The sequence below is a fragment of the Mus musculus genome, chromosome 5 (assembly GCF_000001635.26).
Source record: "Mus musculus strain C57BL/6J chromosome 5, GRCm38.p6 C57BL/6J".
Lineage (NCBI taxonomy): Eukaryota > Metazoa > Chordata > Mammalia > Rodentia > Muridae > Mus > Mus musculus.
This window is the reverse complement of record NC_000071.6, coordinates 88,629,988-88,652,376: the sequence shown is the minus strand read 5'-3', so window position 1 is coordinate 88,652,376 and position 22,389 is coordinate 88,629,988. Positions and strand designations below refer to the sequence as shown.

Here is a 22,389-nt window from a genome sequence, read left to right as displayed (position 1 = left end):
TGGGCCCTTCTCAGAGATGTGTGGCCTTGTATTTAAAGGTTTATTTCTAGGCTTTATGGCACTATCATTTTGACTTGATTACTGTAGTTTTAAGCACTGAAATCAATTATGTGACCTCTGAATATATACTTTTATAGAGTAGGGAGTAGTATTGAGTAGGGAGTTCCTTGAAATAAAAATTGTAATGAAGTGCCCCTCCCTTTCTGCAGAAAAATTGGATCTTGTGGGTTTTTAACAAAGGATCTTCCTATGCCTGTCAGACCCTGAATCTGTGACTACTCCTCCTTAGGCTTTATTTATATTGGGCCTGGCTCCTGCAGTGTTTGGTTGGTGATGTGTCAGCTTACGAATACATGGTGTCTTTTAATTCCATGTGGAAGACCCTGTAGCTTGTACTGTGTAAGCTCTTGCCTCTAGTTGATCTCACATTCATTTGGTTGATGCTGTTGTTAACAACTGCTTGGAAGCAGTTTTTAAGGAAGATTCCCTAGGGATAATTACATATTTGCTTTTGGGATGGGGGTATAAAAAAACACCCACAAATCTTTGGGGCTGCATACAAAGGCAAAGCGACCACACTGAGTGTTTCCTCTGCCTTGTGCCTCTGTGCTATGAAGCCGCCGCCTTACTTCAAGCTGATTAGAAGTATGTCGCCCCTCTTATATAGTGCCTAAAACTGCTAGTTCCTATAGGTGACCAAAACCAATATGAACAAAGGATTTAAAAAATGTTTAGTAAGAAACGAAAAAAGGATGGAGGCTCAGTGGTCAAGAGCACTGGCTGCTCTTGAAGGGACTAGATTTTGGTTCCCAGCATCCAAGGGCAGCTCCCTGCTGTCTCTAACTCTGGTTCCAGGGGAGCTCATGCCCTCCTGGGGTCTGCACGGGCACTGCATGGACATGGTGCACAGAGGCAGAACTCATTCACATAAAAACATTCTTAGTTTTTTTTTTTTTTCAAAGAGAAGACAACCAACACAATAGGTTAGTAGTACTAATTTTATTTCCCCTAACTTTAACTCTTAAACTTCATCTTCACCAGCAGGTTAGACTTCTGAAATCATAATGCCTTTCCCAGGTTTTAACCCTTTTCAGGAGACAGGATTTGTTGCCATTTTTCCTCCAGAATTTACCCCAGAATTCTAAACCTGCATAGACTCATGTTTTCCCAAGTCTTAGACAATCCAGATATACAACTATACAACATAACCACTATAACTAAACCATTTCTTTCCATCTTTTATTCAGTGTACCCCCACTTTTCCGCAAAGGTTTGTCACAAAGAGATGTTTGCTATTGTCCCTGCCTGTGGCTTCTGATCTGTAGTTCAGAATATGGACTGCTCATCCAATCAACAGTTCAATGAGTGCTGTGCTGACTGCCCTCAGCCATTAATAAGTCAGAGCTGATGTTCTGTGTACCTGGCTTAGCTTTACTTTAATCGTCTACTTGCAAGGTGAACCCCGTCTTTGAAAAGTGTTACTGTCCTTTATGGCTCAAGAGGGAGGGACTGGGCAGGGCCCTTGGCTTGCTCTGTGGGAGGGATTCTGAAAGTGCATATACTTACTTCTGGAGCCATCTGGTGGGAAGCAACCAATGTTCACATAAAGAAAACTCTTGTAGGTACAACCAAAAAAAAAAAAAAAATCACCTGGTCCTGAAGTTATAATGCCATTATCAATACATTCAAAATTTATATTACTCTTGATTCCTTTCCCTGAGATTGGGTTCACAGTTTGGTAAAGAGGTGGGTCCTGAGAGCTGAGAGGAAACTGTCTAGCAGTGCCGGGCAGCACTTGTTATTTTTTTTCCCCCTTAACATTCAGGTCGCCCCTCAGATCGCATATGCAATGCTGCTTTCTTGGCAGTGGTGCTGCAGTAGAAAGCGCGACCTCACACTGGCTGGGCAGTGCTTCTCCACTCAGCTACAGCCCAGCTTTATCACTTCATCGAAATAAAAATGCTCAAAGATGCTGGGCGTGGTGGTGCACGCCTTCAATCCCAGCACTCGGGAGGGAGAGGCAGGTGGATTTCTGAGTTCGAGGCCAGCCTGGTCTACAAAGTGAGTTCCAGGACAGCCAGGGCTATACAGAGAAACCCTGTCTGGAAAAACAAAACAAAACAAAGCCCAAAGATACGCTGATAAGTTCTCCAAGATGGGCTTGTTTAGGTGTTGAAGGGAAAGGCTCAGCAACTTTTATTTACGCACTCATTAGAGAAGATGAGCAAAGGTCAGAGCACCTCTGAGCTCTGCCTTCCCCCTAGACACCGACCTGGTTTACTTCTGTCTTTCCTACCAACTAGGGTTGGTTCTAAAGACTGGGTTCCAGGGCACCTTGCGTCTACCATGTGCGAGCAAGGCCCGCCCGGCATCAACACTCTGGCCTGGTGTCGCCTCCGTCTTAGGGTGGGCTGCTGGAGTACTGCTTTATCAGCTGCTCGTGACAAGGATTGCACACTCGCTCAGGCTTGATGCTTGACGGAAGAGGCAGTTCATTTGTTGTGCAGGCGTTACAGAAGGTTCCTCTGCAGTTTCTACACGTGTTCTGCAAGAGAAGATTAGGAGAGGATCATAAGAACAAGCTGAGGACAGAAAGGGTCAGATAAGGAACTGCTCAATGCATAATCAAGTATGGAATGGCTGCTGTGTGCCAGATGGCCCTGACCAGACAGGTGACAAGGGAGCACAAGGTCAGCTAGTATGAAGTAGCACGGGTGTCCCAGAATGAAGACAACAGAGTCCAGTCTCTGGAGCACACATCATACTTTTGATCCCTACTTCTGGGTAGGGTAATTTTAAATTCTACAAATAGCAGCATAATGAAACTCTAAGTAAGGCCATGGGCTGGCAATGTTTGCAGGGGCTGAGCCTTAAATGTGCTCACTATCAGGTCAGTTCCCAGAGCACTGATAAGCTTAAGGCTTCTCTTTGGTGCTCCAGGAGCACTTCTGTGTTGCTTAGCAACCAAGCAATGTGTTGCTACAGTAGTGCCATCAGGGTACCCGCACCAGGATCCCACAGCAGCTCTGTAGAAAAGGCTTTAGAGAGTGACTCTGGCAACTTTCTTGTTTTGGAACATTTATGAATTTCCAACCATGTTTACTCGCTACATGGTTCACCTAAGCGCTAGAGCTTACAGTAATTTTGTTAAGATTCAGCATGATGTAATTCAGAATTTGGGCACATTTCTTATCATTCTTCAAGTACCTGGCTGTGATAGTCCTTTGAACATAACACCTCTTGTTCAAAGAACACATCTGTTCTTTCTGATCCAGTCTGTTACTTTACCTACTCTGACAGACAGAGGCCTAGTGGGAGGCTCCTCTCCCTCTCCTCTCCTCTCCTGGCACACAGCAGCCTTGAAGGAGTGAGCCAAAGAGTGGGACTTGAGTGCAGCAGTTGGCTTTGCTAACACTCTTCAGGATAATGTGCTGCACTGGGCTGGGATGTGGCTCAGTGTAAAGCATTTGCCTAGTATATGCCAGGGGCTGGATTCCATCAACACAACACAACACAAAACAAAACACACTTAGGCCAGGGCTGTGGTGCATGGTGCAACGTTAGTATTTGAGGCACAGACAGAAAAAACACAAGTTTGGTGATGGTCCAGGCTATACAGCCAGTGCCAGGCCATCTGAACCATGCGGGGAACCAGGGCTCAAGACCAAAACAAGGGTCCACCAAAATGGCTCTTCAGGTAAAAGTGCTTAATGTGAAAGACTGAGAGCCGGGAACCCATGGCTGAAGAGAGGAGACTTTCATAGCTGTCCTCTGACCTCCAAATGACCACCATGGCATGTGGGTAATATTCTTCCCTCCCCCGCCCCCTCACAGTTATAATAAAAAGTAAAAACAAAATGACAAAAGTACGTGCTCAGCCAATGCTGTACTTTCTATTTCAGTATGTCCTTCTTTTAAAGAGTGAGCCTCTGGCAAAGGCTCACACCTTGGCTTTCTAGCCCATTCCCCGGCACCGTAAGAAACAGCTGAGTCCTGGTTACGCTTGGCAAGGAGCTGGTGGTGCAGGCCGTCTCTGTGAAGGGACCACTCACCTTTGTCAGGCTGTCGTCTTCCTGGCACAGCTGACACACCTGTGGCTTTTCAGAGAGCGAAGGCTGACCCTAAGACACACAGTAAGTCAGTTACCTCCCCGAGCACATGGGACAGGAACACGTTGCCAACACTTCTAGCTTCTAAAATCAGACTACACATTGAAAGGGAAGAAACAAATTACATATCCTGCTTCCTTAACTCTGAACTTTATTTATAACAAGAAAACTCAAGCATTCCTGGCCTCCTCCTTGCCCTGTCACCTCAGTGAGCATGAAAACACTGGCTTCCTTTTAAGTCTTACAAGGCGAAGAGGAGATCCAGACAGGCCTTTCTCATGTTGTATTTTCAAGGTGTTTTATGACTGTTTCTCTAGGTTAAAAGTTTTTATAAGGTTTACAAGTGATCAAAGGGGGCTGGAGAGAGCGCGAAGTTGTTAGGAGCACTGGCTGCCCTTCCAGAGGACCAAGGATTGATTCCCAGCACCCACATGGCAGTTTACAACACAACTCTTCCAGGGATCTGACCCCTTCTTCTGCTCTCTGGGCACCAAGCATGTGGTACCCGGACACACAGGCAGAACCCATACACATAAAATAAAAGCAAAAGACCAAACAAAAAACTTTTTAAGGTGACAAAAAAATAAAAACAACAGCAACAAAAATCCCTTTTCCTCTGTTTTAGATAAGGGAAAATGAGAGGGACAGTGAGTGAGTAGTTTTAGTGCCAGTTCATCAGAGGGGACCTCACGTGGGAAATGAGACTCATTGTGGCCTCAGTCAGTCTCCTAAGCCGAGTGCTCTGAGCTCCGCCATGAGCCCCCAATCACATTAGGATTCCCATTTACAAATCCGGAACAATTTGCATTTCTCTCTTTTATTTTTACCACCCAAATAATAGTATTTTTGTCTTTCAACATATCAAACACATGCTTCCCAACACTCGAGAGTGCATGTTAGATTATTAAGTAGATGCTACACAGAGGGTGTCCCTTTGACTTTCCCATGACACCTTGTTAACTGGCTAGCTATGGCACGATAACTTTGTAATTGAGTACGTTAAAAGAGGAGTTTTTCTTACCTGTTCCTCTGCAGGGTGAGTCAGAAGCCTACAACAGAAAAATAAAAAGAGTCGCAGTATCACATTACTATAAGTCCTTGATACATCTCAAGAAATGTTCAAGACACTATTTCAATAAGCAATGCCCCCATCCTTGTACACTGCTGGGAACAGCATAAGTATTAATTGGTCTCCAAGATTCTAGACATTTTATTTAAGTCTTTTACTAGACACTATCTGATCCTTGATATACACTACAATTCTGATTCACAAATATATATGTAGTTATATTTTACCTTTCCTTGTTACAATCTAGAAAATGACATTTGTCTTGTAACATGTGAAACATGGATGGCTCATTAACCATATATTTTTAAAGCTTTATTTTATCTGACACTATGGGAATCTACCCATTATCTAAGTATGTGATATATTTGTCTTCTTTCCCCAAATACTCTCAAGTGGAAGATTTAGGATACTAATCCAGGAAGTAAATGAGTGAGCTTGGTCATGAGACATATATAAAATCCTCTTCCAACAGGTTGAGCTCTTTCTTCACAAGAGCAGCTAAGAGCCAACTCCTATTCAGTAAAAATGCAGCCCAGTTACAAGGGCTCATGGAATCTTCAACTGAGAAGCAGGGGACTAGACCAAGGCCCTAAATATTCTCTTAACATTTTGTCTGGATTTTCCCTGACCAATTACATTAGGGCAGAGGAGGTCTGTGATTGGACAGGGAAAAGGGGACGGAACTAAGAGTTGCAGGGAGAGGGAGTGTCCCAGAGGGTAGGGAAGAGAACCAAGATTGTTTCAGATGTGTACCTGCTTTTATTTTTCTAGAATGCTCTATAGTTGGATTGCCTTTGTCAGGCGGTAGCATTATATTTTTTTCTCTAACATGGTAAAATTACTGTTAAAAAGTCAGGGCCTATGCTTTTCTCTGTTTTTCTTCTGAGACAGGATTTTTTTGTGTATCCACTACCGCCCAACAAACCTATGCTTTTTTTGTTTTCTACCCCCAAGACAGAATTTTTCTGTGTAGCCCTGGCTGGCCTCAAACTCACAGAGCTCCACCTGCCTCTGCCTCCTGAGTGCTGGATTAAAGGTGTGCACCACCTTGTCCAGCGCCTATGCTTTTCATAGTAAGCAGATCAGATGAAAGTTAAGAAACAGGGATGAAGGAAAGCTGAGATCCTTACGGGAAAGAAAAAAGTAAGGCATAAGGGAATGAGGGTATTCACCTCCAACTTAGCAGGTGCGTGGAAACAATCACACTAGTGTTCCTTTACAAACTTAAGAACTATGGAGCTTCATGGTCTTCAGATTCCAATTTAATACACACACACACACACACACACACACACACACACTTCATTTTTTGACAGGTTACCAGTATAGCCCATATACCAGTTGGCGCTGAATTCACCTCCTCCTGCTTCACGTATCTAGTGGCTGGCAGGTGTAGGTATTACAGTCAACTGATATAATGTCTTTAAGTGGTAATTTAAGGGGTTAATCATGGCAGAATCCCAGGACAGGCTGACTGCCCTGTGATCCAGCTGCTGTGCTGTGTGGTTTCCCTTAACTGCCTTCTACTTTATATAGCTCAGTGGCTGTTCACCAGGAGCTCCCTTCCCACCACTCCAGAAACTCGCATTACAAACACCTGTGGCTTTCTTCCAGCGGCTTCTTTAGTTTAACGTTTTCCTCTTGGATTCTGTGCTTCCCATCCTGCCAAAAGAAAATAATAGCTCAGCCATTAAGTCTTCGGGACACTAAACTGTGATACCATCACAGGTTTCCTCGGCCTGAGGAGAAAGTGCTTTCCTTACCCCCACCCCCCACTTCCCTTCCCTTCCCCTCCCTCCCTCCCTTTCTGTTTTAGAGAAAGGACTTAATTTCAAAGCAGCTTTCTCATACTCTACACCAAGTAGTTATTAAATAATTTTGATACAGTTTAGAAGTAGATATTTCTGGAGCATTTTTTATTTTCTGAATTTAAACAAAATCCAAAGGAATGTCCTCTTCAGTGGGCTCAAGAGAAGTCGGCTCTTGGGAAAAGTACCTGTCTTGACTTTTCTCTGACTAGCTGTATGATCCTCTGAACATTCACATAGCTGCCCCACTGCCACGGACTCCAGCCTGTACTCAAGTGAGTTTCCTGGTAGAAGGGCAATGGCCCCAGGCTGGCAAGGCAGGCTTGGGTAGTTTTTAGGTCAACTTCTGTGAGAAAATATATACACACATACCACTGCCTGCTCTGAACTGCTTCCCACCTATTCTCAAAGGTTTACCAAGTTCTTAGAGCAGTCAAATATCAGGGAAGAGAAGTTCTACTTAGGGCAAATCAAGACTGAGGACCTTGCAGCCTGCTTGGGAAAGTACAGCCAGCCAGGCAGACCTCCTTACACCCTTCAGATTTCCATGCGCTCAACTAAGTAGTGAGGAGCACATGGCACGGCTGGTCTGCACATTTCCACCAGTAACGTGTACAGTGTAACTACTTTCTGCTCATTACTCCACTGTACTGCAGCAAGTTAGCAGCTTGTTCTCTAGAAAATGGAAAAGAATTCCCCACGTCGTTATCCATATTAATACACACAAAGGCGCTTGCTCTCTGACTGAAGTGTCTCATGCTTTTTACCCCGCATCATTTCCAGAGGACGGTGCCATAGACCATCTTGCAGAACTGTGGCTGCTCACCCCTGCAGGTGCTAGAGACCTTTCAAGACTGAGTATAAAGTTTTATTCTCTTCTTTAACCATTCTACATGCCATTCCCTTCTGTAACTCTAGTTTCTTCTCTTCCTCAAAGGACCTCCTTGCATATGTTCATTCATGTATTAGGACTCCAAGAAATACATGCTTATTACAATGCCATAATAGTTTTACTAAACAGCAGAGGAAAGGAGTCACTTTTCCAACCTGAGCAAGATCACCTTAGAGGTGAGCTCAGGATCCCACTGTCCTCCCACCCCAGCCTGCTTTGCTGTCTGCAGTCGGTAGAGCAGTTAAGCAGTGGGCCGCGAAAGACCTGGCGGACCCATCAAGCGGCTCACAGAATGTAAGTGGAATAAAGCAAGCGAGCGGGGAACACACGTTACCATGCGCAGCTCTGGCTTCTGGGCCCCCTTCCCTGGGGTGCCCCTGTTTTGTGACTTCCTCTCCTTTTCTTGTTTCAGTTCTAACTCCAGCTGAGTCCTGGTGAGATGGGAGAGGAGAGAATGAAAATTCTGATTTCTGTAGTCATATATTCTAAAGAATGCCAAACCTTGCCCTTTAAAGTTCAGCAATTGAGTTTTAATGCCTGAGGAATTCCCAGAAACATATGGACAACTGAGCTGGAAGACAGTGGAGCACAGTAGGACTACTGATGCCCTAACATGTAAAGGCAGCTTACTCCTTTTGTGGCAATTCAGAACGCATGGTAGGAGCACCCGGGTCAGTAGGGCAACTCTTACAGTAACTCCTAACAAGGAGTTGCAGTTTCCTGGGTGAAAACAAGCTGCCTGCAAGCGAGGAAGAGCGTTTTGAGTTTTAGTAAGACATCACGTTATCTGGCTGGTCTCCAGGCATGGGCTCAGTTCCACACAGCCCACGCCCAAGCCTTGGGAGCCCTCGCTGTCCTTGGTCAGTCATGACTTGTGAGATGGCCCATGAGAGTACTTAGGGTTAGTCAGAGAAACGGGGTTTAAAAGGAACAGTGTAGTCATATACTAGCTTAAAATGTGAACCACGATACACTGTACCCCACTAAGCTGTCATTCTATCTGAAAGTAGGAGCAATAACATAACCTATTAAAAGGACCGACGTTAGGACATTAACGTGTGTGAAGTGTTCTGAAAAGTGCACAACCCACTATAGGAATGTAGACAACATTAACCATTATCATTAACATCGTATTAGACATTAGTTACTATCTATTTGGGAACTTGCTCTTTAATCCTCTTTTTAATTCAGTTTTTGAAGACAAGAGGCTTCAGGCTCCTCCTGTCTCAGTGACATTTTAAGCCTGTATCAGCAGGTCCGCAGCCAGTTCCTAATTATTCAATCACAGGGATTGCTGAGTAGATTTTGGAACTGTTCAGACCCGTGAAGCTTTCTGAGTTCCTACTGTTCATAAAGGACACTGGCAAGACCAAGCCAAGCTAGCTCCAGACCTGACTCCCTCCTTGCTGTACCCACCACAGCACCCTGCTGGCCAAGCTGCCCCTCTCACCGCTGCCTGGTGAGCGCCTCCACTTCCAGCTGCAGACTGTTGATCTTGTCTCCAAAGTCCTGTTTGAAGAGCCGGTTGTCCAGCTCAGCAGACTGGCGGCCTCGCTCAGCCTGGCGCAATCTGGATGTGAGCCACATGAACTTGTGATAAAAAACAAAAGCCACGGTGGGGAGGAAGACCAAATTCACAAACACAAAGTAAAACAACCCAAGGAGGAAGGTACGGTGAGACAGAGGTGGACAATGCAGGACACAGGAAGAAATAAATGATGAAGGGGAAAAAGATGGAGAAGAAACAAATTCTAAAGAAAAACAAGATGAAGGTGAAGCAGGCAGAAGAGAAGCTGATTTTCTATTTTTTTGTTTTGTTTTTATTCTAGTACTACAGTTTACAGCCATTAGATGATCAACAACAAGACATCACTTTTGGAAATCCATACCCAGAGCCACCCTCAGGTACAGAGTAATTGACGCTGAAGCCACCGGCTTCCTTCCTAACACTCTGTCTTCTACATACAGCAGGAGCACGCAGGAGCAGCTCCCTCTCCCGGGGGGTTACCACCGTTTCCTGAGTCTCCCTGTGCGGCAGGAAGCCGGAGGACATGCTGTAGCAACCTTACCCAGGCTTCACCTCCACAAGGACACTCTGTGAACGTCTGGCTGTCTCCTTCCTTTCCATTCCTACCAGGTGGTATGTGACCAAGCAAACAACTCAGCACTGGGGTTCCTAAGACTCCTGACCATGTTCTCTGGAAGATTCTCATGGATGCTTTCTTCTAAATGTCTTATAACTTTGCACCTATAAAGAATCATGTTTTAGAAGGTGAAATATTTGAGGCTCTCTATAGTAGAATTTAGAGGCATGCTATGTTTAGTCTAACTTTGATTGATTTGATTCTTCTTTTTAGATGCTCAGGTGAAAAGCGACTCATCACCGTTAAAGGCTGATGAACGGCAGAATGCAGTAGGCGCTTTATTTATGCAGGTGCAAAATTGTAAGAATTCAAATGAGTTCAGGGCCACGGGACCCTCCATGAAGTTGGCTCTAACTCGGGCCTGGTGAGGACCTATAGAAACCCACGAACTCTGGTGCTCTCTTAATTCTGGTTTGCCAAGAAGGTAAAGATTTTGAAGAGCTGGAAGCAGAGGGGTCCCTTTGCCTCTCTCTTAGCACAGGCTATGCTACATGGGCATCGTGCGAGTATCGTTGGACGGAGTAAAGGCTCATGTATATAAAAGCCTGCCTCCCCAAATCAAAAATAGTTCTTTTTTAAAATCAAAGTATTTATAGAATTATTTACAGTGTAGAGCCTAGAAAGGGTTGCATCTGTGGTCACTTAGAAAAGGCCCTGCTCGTATTGCTCGTGGCTATTGAGGATCTTTATTTTGATATTAAACAATAATGCCAGTGTATTATTTATTTCTCATTTGGAATTTTTTTTTAATTTTATTAACTAGATTAGTTTCCCAGAACATTTAGCAAATTCTCATTACAGAAAAAGTGATCAAAGCTCTTGGGCAAGTGCTGTAGGTGAAGACAACAGGCAGGACTCCACTGTGGCCTCAGGGATTCCAGCAGGACTGCAGGGCAGATGTGAACGTCGGATTTCTATTGACGTTCTCTCTGAGCTACCTAAGTAGTAAGTGGGATGTCGGAGAAGGGCAGAGGTAGAAGATGGCGGTGTTAAGAGGGGTTTCTCAAGCTTCCACTCTGTGATGTTAAGAGCTACCTAATCACTACTTTGTTTCTACGTTCTAAAGAAATGTAAGGATGCTGTTTTTCTTCTATTCCAACATCACTAAGGCAGAAATAACCTGCAAGCAATCTTGGTTACTGAAAACAGAACTGTAATGAAATACTAAACCCTTATCTTGGGCTGGGGGTTGATTAAACCTACAGAAGTCAAGAGAAGAGGGCTCATGGCCTAAGAGACAGAGCTACTTTAGAAGAGTCCCGGGTCACCAGGTGACACCTGTACACCATTACACTTCGGAGAACAGGCTCGCTGGTGTGGACGGAGGCCCTCCTACACAGAACTATTTCTCGCAAGCACACAGACAGTGCTTCCGTCCCCCAGGCTTCCTAGAAACGGTCTTTTGATTTACTGTTCAACTCAGAAATATTTCTCAAAGTTTATTTGGTATTTAACGAGGAATCCATACCAAAATTCTAACTCTGGGGGTGCGGGAGGGGAAAAACAGCAGCAACCACAACAACAACACCCGACCTATGTATCCACCTATTGTTTCTTTAAGTCCAACAAATTCAAGGTCAACTTTTGGTGATATTTTATATAGAATCAGAGCTTAAATGTAGGAATTTCAGATTTCTTCCTTTTAGAGTCAATCTGTAACATCAGATTCGTGAGGTGACCAACTGCAAAACGTTTAATGGTGCTTTGGGATCAGTTTATTTGCTGCACTATTTAAGGTCTTTGCCTGTTTCACCAAATCTTTTTCACTTAATAAAATAAAAATAAAAATGAGTTGGAAGGGTAATGAGAAAATGGATAAACAGGAAACAAAGACAGTAAGAAGATAAGTCAGACAAGTCATTATTTTAGTTCTGTTGGCCTTAATGCCAAGTTAAAACTCACTGAGGATCAGTTTCAAACACTTCAAAAAGCACAATTTATGAACACGGACATCAGTTTATTAAATCATAAACATATCAGTGCTTATGAACAAACAATTGAATACTCTGCCATATAAATGGATTCTTTTTTATCTATCAGCCATAGCAGTATTAATCATTCCAAAGGTTTCAACTTCATTTATAGGTTTGTAATTAACTTTAGTATTAACATTAATATGTTCTGCTGTTTAAGATACTTCCTCCCTGATTCCCTGAAGAATCATCTGAAGCAACCCACACATTTCATTCATTCATTCATTCATTCATTCTGTCAATTTATGCCATGTACATTCCACAACTGTGACAGAATGGAAAGGTTAGCTAACTAACTAGAAGGAGCTCACTCTCAGGAGACATTTCTAAAGACTTCAAGGTGAGGTGCACAGTGAGAAATGCCAGGGCAGGATGGGCAGAGGTGAATATAAAGCATCATTTCTAGCTGGAAAGAGGCACCAGAGGAAGCCAAACTCAGGTGGTGACATCTGAGTGAAATGGTGACAGCCATCGTGTGAAAATGTATTCCAAGAAGGGAGTCGGGAGGAAATGTTCATAGCTGAAATAATCAGAAGAGTGAGGGAAGGAAAGAGTGGAGGGCGTGGTCAAGGTGTACTAAGGGTGCTGAGCAGCTGTTAGAGGTAGAAATGTCACATGACCTTGGCTGCTACATCGCATTGACATTGGAGGTCTCAAGAAGACATATTTTGGGGGAGAATTATAAGTACAGTTGAGCAGTATCTAGCAGAAGATGAAACCTCTAGACTCCATGCAGGGAAGTCAGAGGAGAGACACACTGGAGGTGTTAGTGGAAGTCATACAACTACTCAGGAGAGAGACAGAAGGGAGATGAGAGAAGAGAGAAACAGTTACAGATGAGAGACAAAGCCATGGTCAATGCCTTCCGGAATCCCCACCTCACCTAGTATAAAAATATTTAGAAACTTTCATGATAAAACAAAACTATACAATCACAAACTGTATTTACAGAGGGTCTCACTCTTTAACCAAGTCTAGCCTGAAACTCACTATATAAAGACCATTTTTTAACTTAAAAAACTAAAAATATAACTACATAGTTTCTTACCTTCTTTCTCTTACCTCCAGCCTCTCCTGTGTTCCCCTTTATACACTCTCAAACTCAAGGCCTTTTTCTTATTGTCACACACACACACACACACACACACACACACACACACACACACACTCCCTCTCCCTCTCTCACAGATAATACTTAGCCCACATATTCGACTCAGGTTCGGTAAATTTTCTGTGTTCATTTGCTGAACAGGTTCTCAACACTGCCAGTACTGAAGAGTCATTACAGAAACAGCGTTTTTACCTTTGCTCCAGCTGTTTAATGGTGGCAGCCATCTGATTGGTCTTTTCTTCCAAGCGACTGTTTAATTCACTTTTCTGTTTCACTCCTAGGTCTGAACTCTGTTAGAAAAGAATTAAGATATATACTATGGTTTTTTTTTTTTTTTAATTATAATGGCAAACAGGAAATAAATGGAAGTGCTCTCTACATTTCTGTGTCAGTTAATTTCCAGTTGAAAAAAGAAAGCCAAGAAGCATTTTTGACGCTGGGTGTGGTGGCACATGCCTTTAATCCCAACACTTGGGAGGCAGAGGCAGGCGGATCTCTGAGTTTGAGGGCCCCCTGGTCTTCAGAGTGAGTTCCAGGATAGCCAGGGCTACACAGAGAAACCCTGTCTCGAAAACCAAAAAAAAAAAAAAAAGAAGCATTTTTGTTAAGATCAATCTTGTTACGTGAAGCTTGTGACATTATCAGAAAGCTTATGAATTTATCATGATCTAATCAATTTATGATTCAGCTGACACATTAAACTAGAGTATAAGTTATAGGATACAAACATTTATATTATTTAAATATTATATGAAAGAAAAATACAATATAAAAGTAGAAAGAGAACTAGGCGTGGAGAGGAAGGTGGGGCATGGGGATGAGAGGAAAGAGGATAATGGGAAGGAAGAAGAAAACCAAGTATCATAGGTCCTCTTATGCAGAACCTAGATTTAAATACGTATTATTTATCTACAAAATAATACATATTAATTCAGAAAATATTTTTTTTTGTTTGTTTTTTGAGACAGGGTTTCTCTGTGTATCCTGGCTGTCCTGGAAGTCACTCTGTAGACCAGGCTGGCCTCTAACTCAGAAATCCGCCTGCTTTGGCCTCCCAAGTGCTGGGATTAAAGGTTAAAAATAAATATTTTTAAAAAGAAAAAAAAAAAACCTTAGTTTGAGCTGGAGATACGACTCAGTGGACAAGGGCACATACTACTTTTGCAGGGGACCTGAATTCGATTTCCAGCACACAGTTAGCTCATGAACCCCTATACTTCCAGTTCTGGGGGCTCTAACACCTTTGACCTCTGTGGGTACCTGGACTCAGACCTGCACACAGACATAAAATAAAATAAATTTAAAAAAAAAAAAAAGAGAGAGAAACCTGCATCTTGAGGATGTCTTAGTTGGAGTCTCTATTGCTGTGATAAGACATCATGGCCCAGAGTAACTTGGGGAGAAGGGGTTTATTTTGCCTTCTCAGTCCATCGTTGAGTGTAGTCAGAGCAGGAACCTGGAAGCAGGGATTGAGCACAGGCCATGGAGGAAGGCTGTCCCTCCTGGCTTGCTCAGACTGCTTTCTTACAGTTCAGGTGGCATCCATCAAGAAATGTACCACAGGTTTGCCCATAGGCCAATCTAGTGGGGTTGTTTTCTCAACTGAGGTTCCCTTTTCCAGAATAATGCTAGCTTGTGTCAAGTTGACATAAAACTAGCCAGCAGGGGATGCTTAAAAAATGAAAAAAGAAAAACTATTTGATTCCCCTTTACTATGTGAAAGGTGGCCATGATTTTCATGAACAGCAGCAGAAAAGTGTATGACAGTCGGAGTATTCGTTTGTGGGCAGCTGGCTTCCTAAGATGACATGACTCTCTCCTGGTCTGTGAAGTGAGTCTACAGAAGAGGCGTGCTATGGGCAGCACCAGGAGTTCCCAGAGCCAGGACCTTATTCCTTGTCTTTCATTTACCTGCAGTTTAAAGGCGAGCTCATGCTTAAGAGCCCGGAGATCGTCCAGCTGCTGCCGCAGAGACACCAGGGCATCCTGCTTCTCACAGACATCCTTCTCCAGCATCTTCATAGCCAGTTCCATCTCCTGCCTCATGCTGATCTGCAGCTCCAGCTCCTTCTCGACATCCTGCCCCAAAGACAAACAAACTGCCTGTACTCCTTCCTCAATGAAGTAAGCGCCATACATCTGACGAGAGCCCTTGTGCAGACCCTTTGGCAGAAGACTCAAAGGGTCTTAAGAGACATTGATAATAACAATTAGGATTAAGAAGAGGAACATTTGCTGGGTGTTTCTGATAGAGTAGAGGCATCTGGCCCCTGGAGTTCAGTTACTGGGAATGGTTAATATGGCAGAGTGGAGTTGTATCACAGAGTATGAAACTCTTTGGTTTCTACCATAATCACAGCAGCATTATTTAGCAGACACACAGTCTGGAGTTCTGCTGCATTCAGGCTGTGCCCAAGGCTTGTTCTCTCTCTCTCTCTCTCTCTCTCTCTCTCTCTCTCTCTCTCTCTCTCTCTCTCTCTCTCACACACACACACACACACACACACACACACACGATTTATTTGTTTTATGTGAGTACACTGTTGCTGTCTCCAGACACACCAGAAGAGGGCGTCAGATCAAATTACAGATGGCTGTGAGCCACCATGTGGTTGCTGGGAATTGAACTCAGGACACTGGAAGAGCAGTCAGTGCCCTTAACCACTGAGCCACCGCTCCAGCCCCAGTTTCCTGTCTCTTAAACTGTGACACTACATTTGACAACTTTCAAGTTTTGTATCTATCATGTGTTCCCTCTAAGTAGTTATGATAAAAATCAATCATACTGCCTCATGCTGACCTTATTCCTAGTATGTGTATGTATGTGTATATATATATATATATATATACTTCTTATAGAAAACATTTTAATACCTAATTACAAACACACAGACAGCAAATGTTTGTTATTTTAAGCACATTAAGAAGGTTCAATTTTCAGAAAATCTGAATTTTCTGTCATGTACTCTTAACTTGAGGTAACTTCTTAGTACAAATTAAGCCAACCCTCATTTTCAACTTTCCATTCTTAGAGATACATAACTTTTAGCGGGGTTCTGTGGTTTTTGCATATTATCTGATTTTCTGAAGCTAATAGATAAATATTAAGATTACTAACATACTAATATTAGTAATCTCTTATAGAATAGTATTCCTTCTTAGAAATAATTATGAGCTACACACACATATCTATAAATGCATATATATTTTAATTTTTTAAATAATCTTAAGTCCAGTACTGGATAATTTTTCCATTTATGCTTAAGATGAAGAAAAAATTCAGATATAAAGCTAAAACTGAAAGTATCATTCTCAGGGATAAAGAGATGGCTCAGTGGTTGAGAGCACTGGCTACTCTTCCAGAGGTTCTGAGTTCAACTCCCAGCACCCACATGGCAGCTCACAGCCATCTGCAACTCTAGTTCCAGGGAGTCTGATGCCTTCAAACTCCAATGTACATAAAAAATAAATTAATTAAAAGTCAAGTTTGACAAGAGCACCATGGCATACCCCTGTGATCCCCGAGGAGTATAGACAGGGGGATTGCAAGTCTGAGGCCAGCCTGGGCTTCACAGCAAGACCCCGTCACACCCAAGCACCACTCCATACACCCAGTGTTCCTATATTCCACACTGAAAGTGAAAGGATACAGATTGACAGAATTGCTGTTGAGAATACCCAGGCTGCAAACTCAGAACGATTTATTGGGAAGAGGGGTTAAAAAGAGCTGGGCACAGTGGTGCTCCTTAATCCTAGCACCACAGAGGCAGAGGAAGGCCAGTCAGAGCCACACACCACCAACAAGATCGTGTCTCAAAACAAAACAAACAAACAAACAAACAAACAAGCACGCATGTGCGCAGGGGCAAGAAATAGTTTTAGGGGATTTGTAAAACAGGGGAGCATGACTGAGAGTCTGGGCCTTACTCGCAGATGAAGCCTCCCAGAGCCCAACCTTCCCATGAGGCCTAGCTACTAGAACTTATGGAATTTACCAATCTTAACTGTGTCTCCTCCTTTAGATGCTTTCTGGCTTCGCTCAGCGCTTGCCCTTCTGCAGTTCTGTCTTGTTTAGGACCCTTGAAAAGATAAATAAGAGTACACATTTAAGGATTTAAAACTCTATATCAAATTTGCAGATACAACAAAGAAACTCAAGTTGAGTATATTTAAAGGTTATGTTGAATGGCGGGGGTGGGGGTGGGGTGGGGGGTGTTGCTGTATCCTAGTTAAGACCCTACAATGCGTTACCAAAATAGGTGGTGAAGTTCCCCGAATCGGTCCTGGAAAATACTCTCCTGGCTCTGTGTGGTGGCTCATGCCATAGTCTTAGCACTTGAGGCTGAGGCAAAAGACTGCTGTAAGTCTGAAGCCAGCCTGGGTTAAAGATTAGCACACTACCTAAACACATGCACACACATGTGGACACACACACGCACGAGCACTCGCACGCGCGCGCACACACACACACACACACACACACACACACACACACAGGAAACAAGGGAATGAGTTCAGTGCAGGTGGTAGAGTATGGTTCAACCTTCATGAAGCCCTGCATTCAATCTTTAGCATCTCATAAACCTAGAAGCAGTGGCTCATGTCTTTAATCCTGGCACTTGGGAAGTGGAAGTAGGAGGCTTGCATACCAAGTTCAAGGCCAGTCTGGGTTACATAAGACCATGGCTCAAACAAACAAAACAAAATCAAAACAAAACATAAACTCTGATACGATATTCACTGCAAAATATGAGTTGGTTCAGAGGTTTGACTGGTAGTATATTCTTTGTCCAGAGATTTGGTGGAAAAAAGCCACCAAAGAAAATTGTCTGAGTATTTAGCTGTTTTGTGATGTTCACAATTAAAGTCAAATACTACTATTATTCATAGGTCTTAAGGATGGCTCTGTGCTGCTTGTATTATTATGTCAATTCCATCCTCCTGGGAGGGGTTGTCGGGAATGAGGAATGAGTCACGTACTCAGGTGGCTTCTTGTGAACTAATCCCCTAATTAATAAAGGAGCCAACCACAGGGCGAGCAGGTGGGACTTCCGGGCTGGACAGAGGAAGAGAGGAAGCAGGAGGGAGTTAGGCCCTTTTTGGACAGGTGTAGTGTGAGAACAAGATGTAGCTACATGTCTCCTGGTTTCAATGGATTTCAGGATTCGCCACTGGAGGATTTGAATTTAATAAGGATTAAAGTTACAAGATTAGGATTTTAGTTGCTGCACCCAGTGACTGAATTCTGAACTAAGTTTGTGTTATGTTTTCCTTTAAGGGGCAGCTTGTCTGGGTTCAAGAGAGAAAGGTATGGCAGCAAAGTCTGAGGTGCCCCACAAAGGCCATGGGGGATTTGAAACATGGGGTTGACATGGTAGCAACTGGTCAGTGGGAACCTAGCGAGCTGGGTGGAAAGACTGGAGTTCTGAGTCAGAGAGTCTCCATAAAAATGGGTCGGCCATTGCCCGGGAAATGGGGCAGAGAGTTGCCAGCACAAGCAGGGGAAAGTGCCGGTTTGGTTTTTAATATTTCCTGCAATACATAGGAAGCTGCTTTTATCCCGTCTATAACTCTTTAAGAACACTAGCAGTAGCAAGCAAAGATGCCAGTGAAACCACAGGACAAACAAGCAATCCTACAGTCATGGCTGACAGAAGATCTAGCAATTAGAATATCCCCCTAAAGTAATGCTGTCAAAATTTAGAACAATTATAGAGCCAATCCATTGAAAGGTCTACGGGCATTACTTTATGCTCCCTAAGCCTCTTATAAGCCCAGCACTTAGGAGGCAGGGGCAAGAGTTTGAGGTCACACAGTGAGCCTCTATCTCCAAGAATAACATCAAAAATAAAGTAAGATGGAACTGATAAATATAAAATAGGTTTGCAAAACTACACTGTATAAAAGCGTGGTCCTTGGCTAGGCAGTGGTGCTGTGCACCATTAATCCCAGCACTGGGGAGGCAGAGGAAGGCAGAACTCTGAGTTCAAAGCCCGCCTGGTCTACATAGGGAGTTCTGGGACAGGAAGGGCTACACAGAAAAACCCTTGAAAAAAGTGAAACAAAAACCAACCAACTAACCAACCAACCAGCCTGGTCTTTGAAGGTATTTAGAAAATTCATTTACATGCTAAATCTTTCCCACTGACAACAGATAATGAGGTTACTCACTTTTAAGGAGTAGTTGTGTAAAAATAGTGGTGTATTTATTATCACAGTTAAAAACATGCATGTTTTGCCTGCATGTATGTCTGGGCAAACTTGTGCACCTTGTGCCCTCACAGGGCAGAAGAGGGAACTGGATGCCCTAGAACGGAAGTGTAGTTACAGACGGCTGTGAGCTGCTATGTGGGAGATGAGAATTGAACCCAGGTCCTCTGGAAGAGCAACAACTTTCTTAATCACTGAGCCATGTCTCCAGTTTCATTGCTAAGATTTTAACCACTGATCACAGTACAAACCATTAGTGCACACAAACAAGAGCTTGAATTAGTCTTTCCTGGCACAGCCACTTTCCAAGTCTCTAAACAAACATAAGCAGCGGTGATGCCAAGGAGCTGTCGCGGGGCAAAGGGCAAAGGGCAAAGGGCAAAGGGCAAGAACCTCTGAGCTGTGCCCTGTTCTCGGTTACACACAGTAAAGAGTAAGCTTGCTACGCAACAGTGCCCACCGCAGACTCTGCCCTGTGGCTTACAGTCCTTCCTCTCCACAAACGTCTTAGGACCTCCTAAGGATTTACCTTCCGATTGGATTCCAGTAGATAGGAGCTTTCTTCTTTAACTCGTTCCATTTCTTCTTGTAAGGTAATAATTCTGTTGTTGGCAACGGCAAGCTGTTGACCAAAGGAAAAAAAAAACCAAAACCTTTTATTCTTTGATTAAATAGAATAATTTATGATCTGCTAAGACATAATTTCCAGGCTTGACTATCCTTAGGACTCTATAGCTAAGGGAAGCTATCCATCACCCACTAAAATTTTCCCTATCATCCAGATATATGGTGCACACCTGTAACCCCAGCATTCTGAAGGCTGGGGCTACTAAGCTCTCTTTAGCTTCAGCTACAAAATGGGATTCTATCTCAGAAAAATAATTGTCCTAATGAGGAACATAGGAGAAATATCTCTCAAGTAGGTAAAATAAAAATAAAAACCACCCAATATTGCTTCTTTAAATGTGAATACATTGTTCTGAGTGTGTGCCCGTGTTGTGTGTGTGTCTTGTGTACACGGGCGCACAGGCCAAAGGTTCATACTGAGAGTCTTCCTTTAGGTCTCTCTCCCTTACTCTTGAGGCAAGGTCTCTCACTGAACCTGAAGCTAACATTTTGGCTTAGAATGGCTACCAGTGAGGCCCTAGGACTTGCCGTGTCCAGCCCCGAGGGCTCAGGCCACAAACACAGGCCACCATGCCTACCTTTTACCAGGTTCGGAGCATCCAAATTCAGGTCCTCATGCCTACACAGCAAGCACACCATGCACTCGGGGACCTTGCCTGCTCTGTGACCTTCTTCCTACACTTCAACACTACGAGTGTTTACTTCAAGGGCATTTCCATGGCTACCTTCTAAACACATCTAGGAAGAATGCTTCTAAAATGTTCAGAGTGAGGTCCTGTCTCAAAAACAAATGATCAGAAGACAGTGACACACTGCCTAAACAGGGGTTCATAAGGTATTACTTGCTGTCATGGGAGTTGTGTTATGAACCCTCCAAAAGATCTTTTACAGGTAATTCCAGCACTTAGGAAGCTAAGGCAGGGGTTTAAGTTTAAGGACAGAGTGGGCTAAACAAGACTATTTAAAAAAGATGCAAAATTAATATATTATCTATCTATCTATCCATCTATCTATGTTCTCAAGAAAAACTAATTAGCATGTTCCCAATTAGTGCACTGAATTTATTTAAACCAAGTTTATCTCACTGTACATAAATAGGCAATTAGAAACAGCAAATGAGCTTTGCAATCTGGATCACTGTACTTAGATCTTGATGGAAACATTCTATTAAACACAGGCTAAGCTACAGATTTCACCTCCTAAGCAGATTTCAAACGTGGGTTTCTCTTCTTGTTCTATGGACTTTCCTGAGAGCTTTCACATTTGTATTCTTTCCTAATCTCCAGAGTCATTGTAGGGCTGAAAGAGGAAGTCTGAGCACCCTCCTCTGCAGCCAGTGGGGGACCCGGGCTTTCTCAGAGGTCAAGTGAGCAAGTGAGTCAGGCGCACATGACAGTAAGTGGCTCATCTCAGAAGCAGGGCCACTGGGTCCTGGCCAGTGCTGCTGTGTCAGCCATATTCTAGAGCAAAGACTGGTCAGGCAGGGGTCAGAGCTGTGTTCCAGAGAAAGCTCTGTCTAAAGAGGTGGTGGTAAGGTGTCTTTGTCTAGTTGCACCACATCAACAGTGGCCTAAATGCTTACTGAATCCTGAGTATCATGCTGTATGTTAAATACTCCAGGCTGCTCACACAATTGCCTGGCAGCACAGCTATATAACTGCAGTGGGAAAATCAGGTCCTGAACACCCAGCCCGGACAAGCAGTTCTTTTCTATAGCAGTTCTCATCTGAAAAGTCAAACCCTTCATGTCCAAGGTGATAGGAGTGATCAGTCTCTTAAGTGTAAAATATTAACTTTTACAGGTCAAATAATTTCCAAAACACTTACTTCTTCTGTCAATTTAGTGTTGGATTTTTCTAACAGATCTACTTTTGTCTGAAGGTTGTTTACAGTTGCACTATTGAGAGAAGAAAACAAAATGTTAAGTTTCTTTTGAAAAACAGGAAAACGGCCTGCACTTGCCTTCCTAACCCCACCACACTTAGCAGTCTATATCAACTATCTAATAGTTTAAGTAGTACTTATTAATTAGAGTGGGTTTATGATTATTCATATATGCATACATACAACATGTTTTGATCATCTCTGGATTCTAATACTCTCTTTAATGCACCCAATTTCTGCCAGACTTGTTTGCTCTCAGACAGCATACAAAGAACTGTGCCCTTCGATGCTGTGTCCTCGGCATGGGAGGCTGTACTCAGTACTTGTTCTGTGAAATCACCGAGTGAGTGTGATATGATGCGTTCTAAGCTCTCCCTAGCGACCCGAGACATCACAGCCTATGCATACAGCAGTTACTCCTGCGGTGTCTCACTGCACTCTGTTGTTAACCTGTCTCAACAGCATTAGTCAGGTGTCTGTAACTCACATGGAGACAGACACAGAAAGGTAAGAAGAGTAGAGCTCGTACTGGAGTGTCAAATATCACCACAACTTAGCTTGG

General features: G+C 43.3%; 1 protein-coding gene across 24 annotated transcripts in view; it reads right to left on the bottom strand.

Annotated features, from left to right (window-relative positions):
* Positions 1-959: 959 nt before the first annotated feature.
* Rufy3 (RUN and FYVE domain containing 3) overlaps positions 960-22,389 on the bottom strand; it is an 86,913-nt gene continuing 65,483 nt past the window's right edge. For 7 of the 24 annotated variants that reach the window (XR_003955674.1, XR_001784721.2, XR_001784720.2 and 4 more), the window contains 10 exons: positions 21,771-21,840; positions 19,846-19,938; positions 17,102-17,185; positions 15,018-15,185; positions 13,299-13,396; positions 9,329-11,788; positions 8,213-8,309; positions 5,131-6,840; positions 4,053-4,121; positions 985-2,545 (listed from right to left, as the gene is read on the bottom strand). Coding sequence is in view for 15 of the 24 variants with exons in the window: in NM_001289774.1 (NP_001276703.1) it covers positions 2,402-2,545; positions 4,053-4,121; positions 5,131-5,158; positions 6,776-6,840; positions 8,213-8,309; positions 9,329-9,448; positions 13,299-13,396; positions 15,018-15,185; positions 17,102-17,185; positions 19,846-19,938; positions 21,771-21,840 (1,036 nt within the window). In the remaining 9 variants the exon portion in view is untranslated. Of the gene's footprint in view, positions 2,546-4,052; positions 4,122-5,130; positions 6,841-8,212; positions 8,310-9,328; positions 11,789-13,294; positions 13,397-15,017; positions 15,186-17,101; positions 17,186-19,845; positions 19,939-21,770; positions 21,841-22,389 lie in introns of those variants that run through there. The other 17 variants (XM_006535115.4, XM_006535109.4, XM_006535116.4 and 14 more) reach the window with 7 other exon arrangements.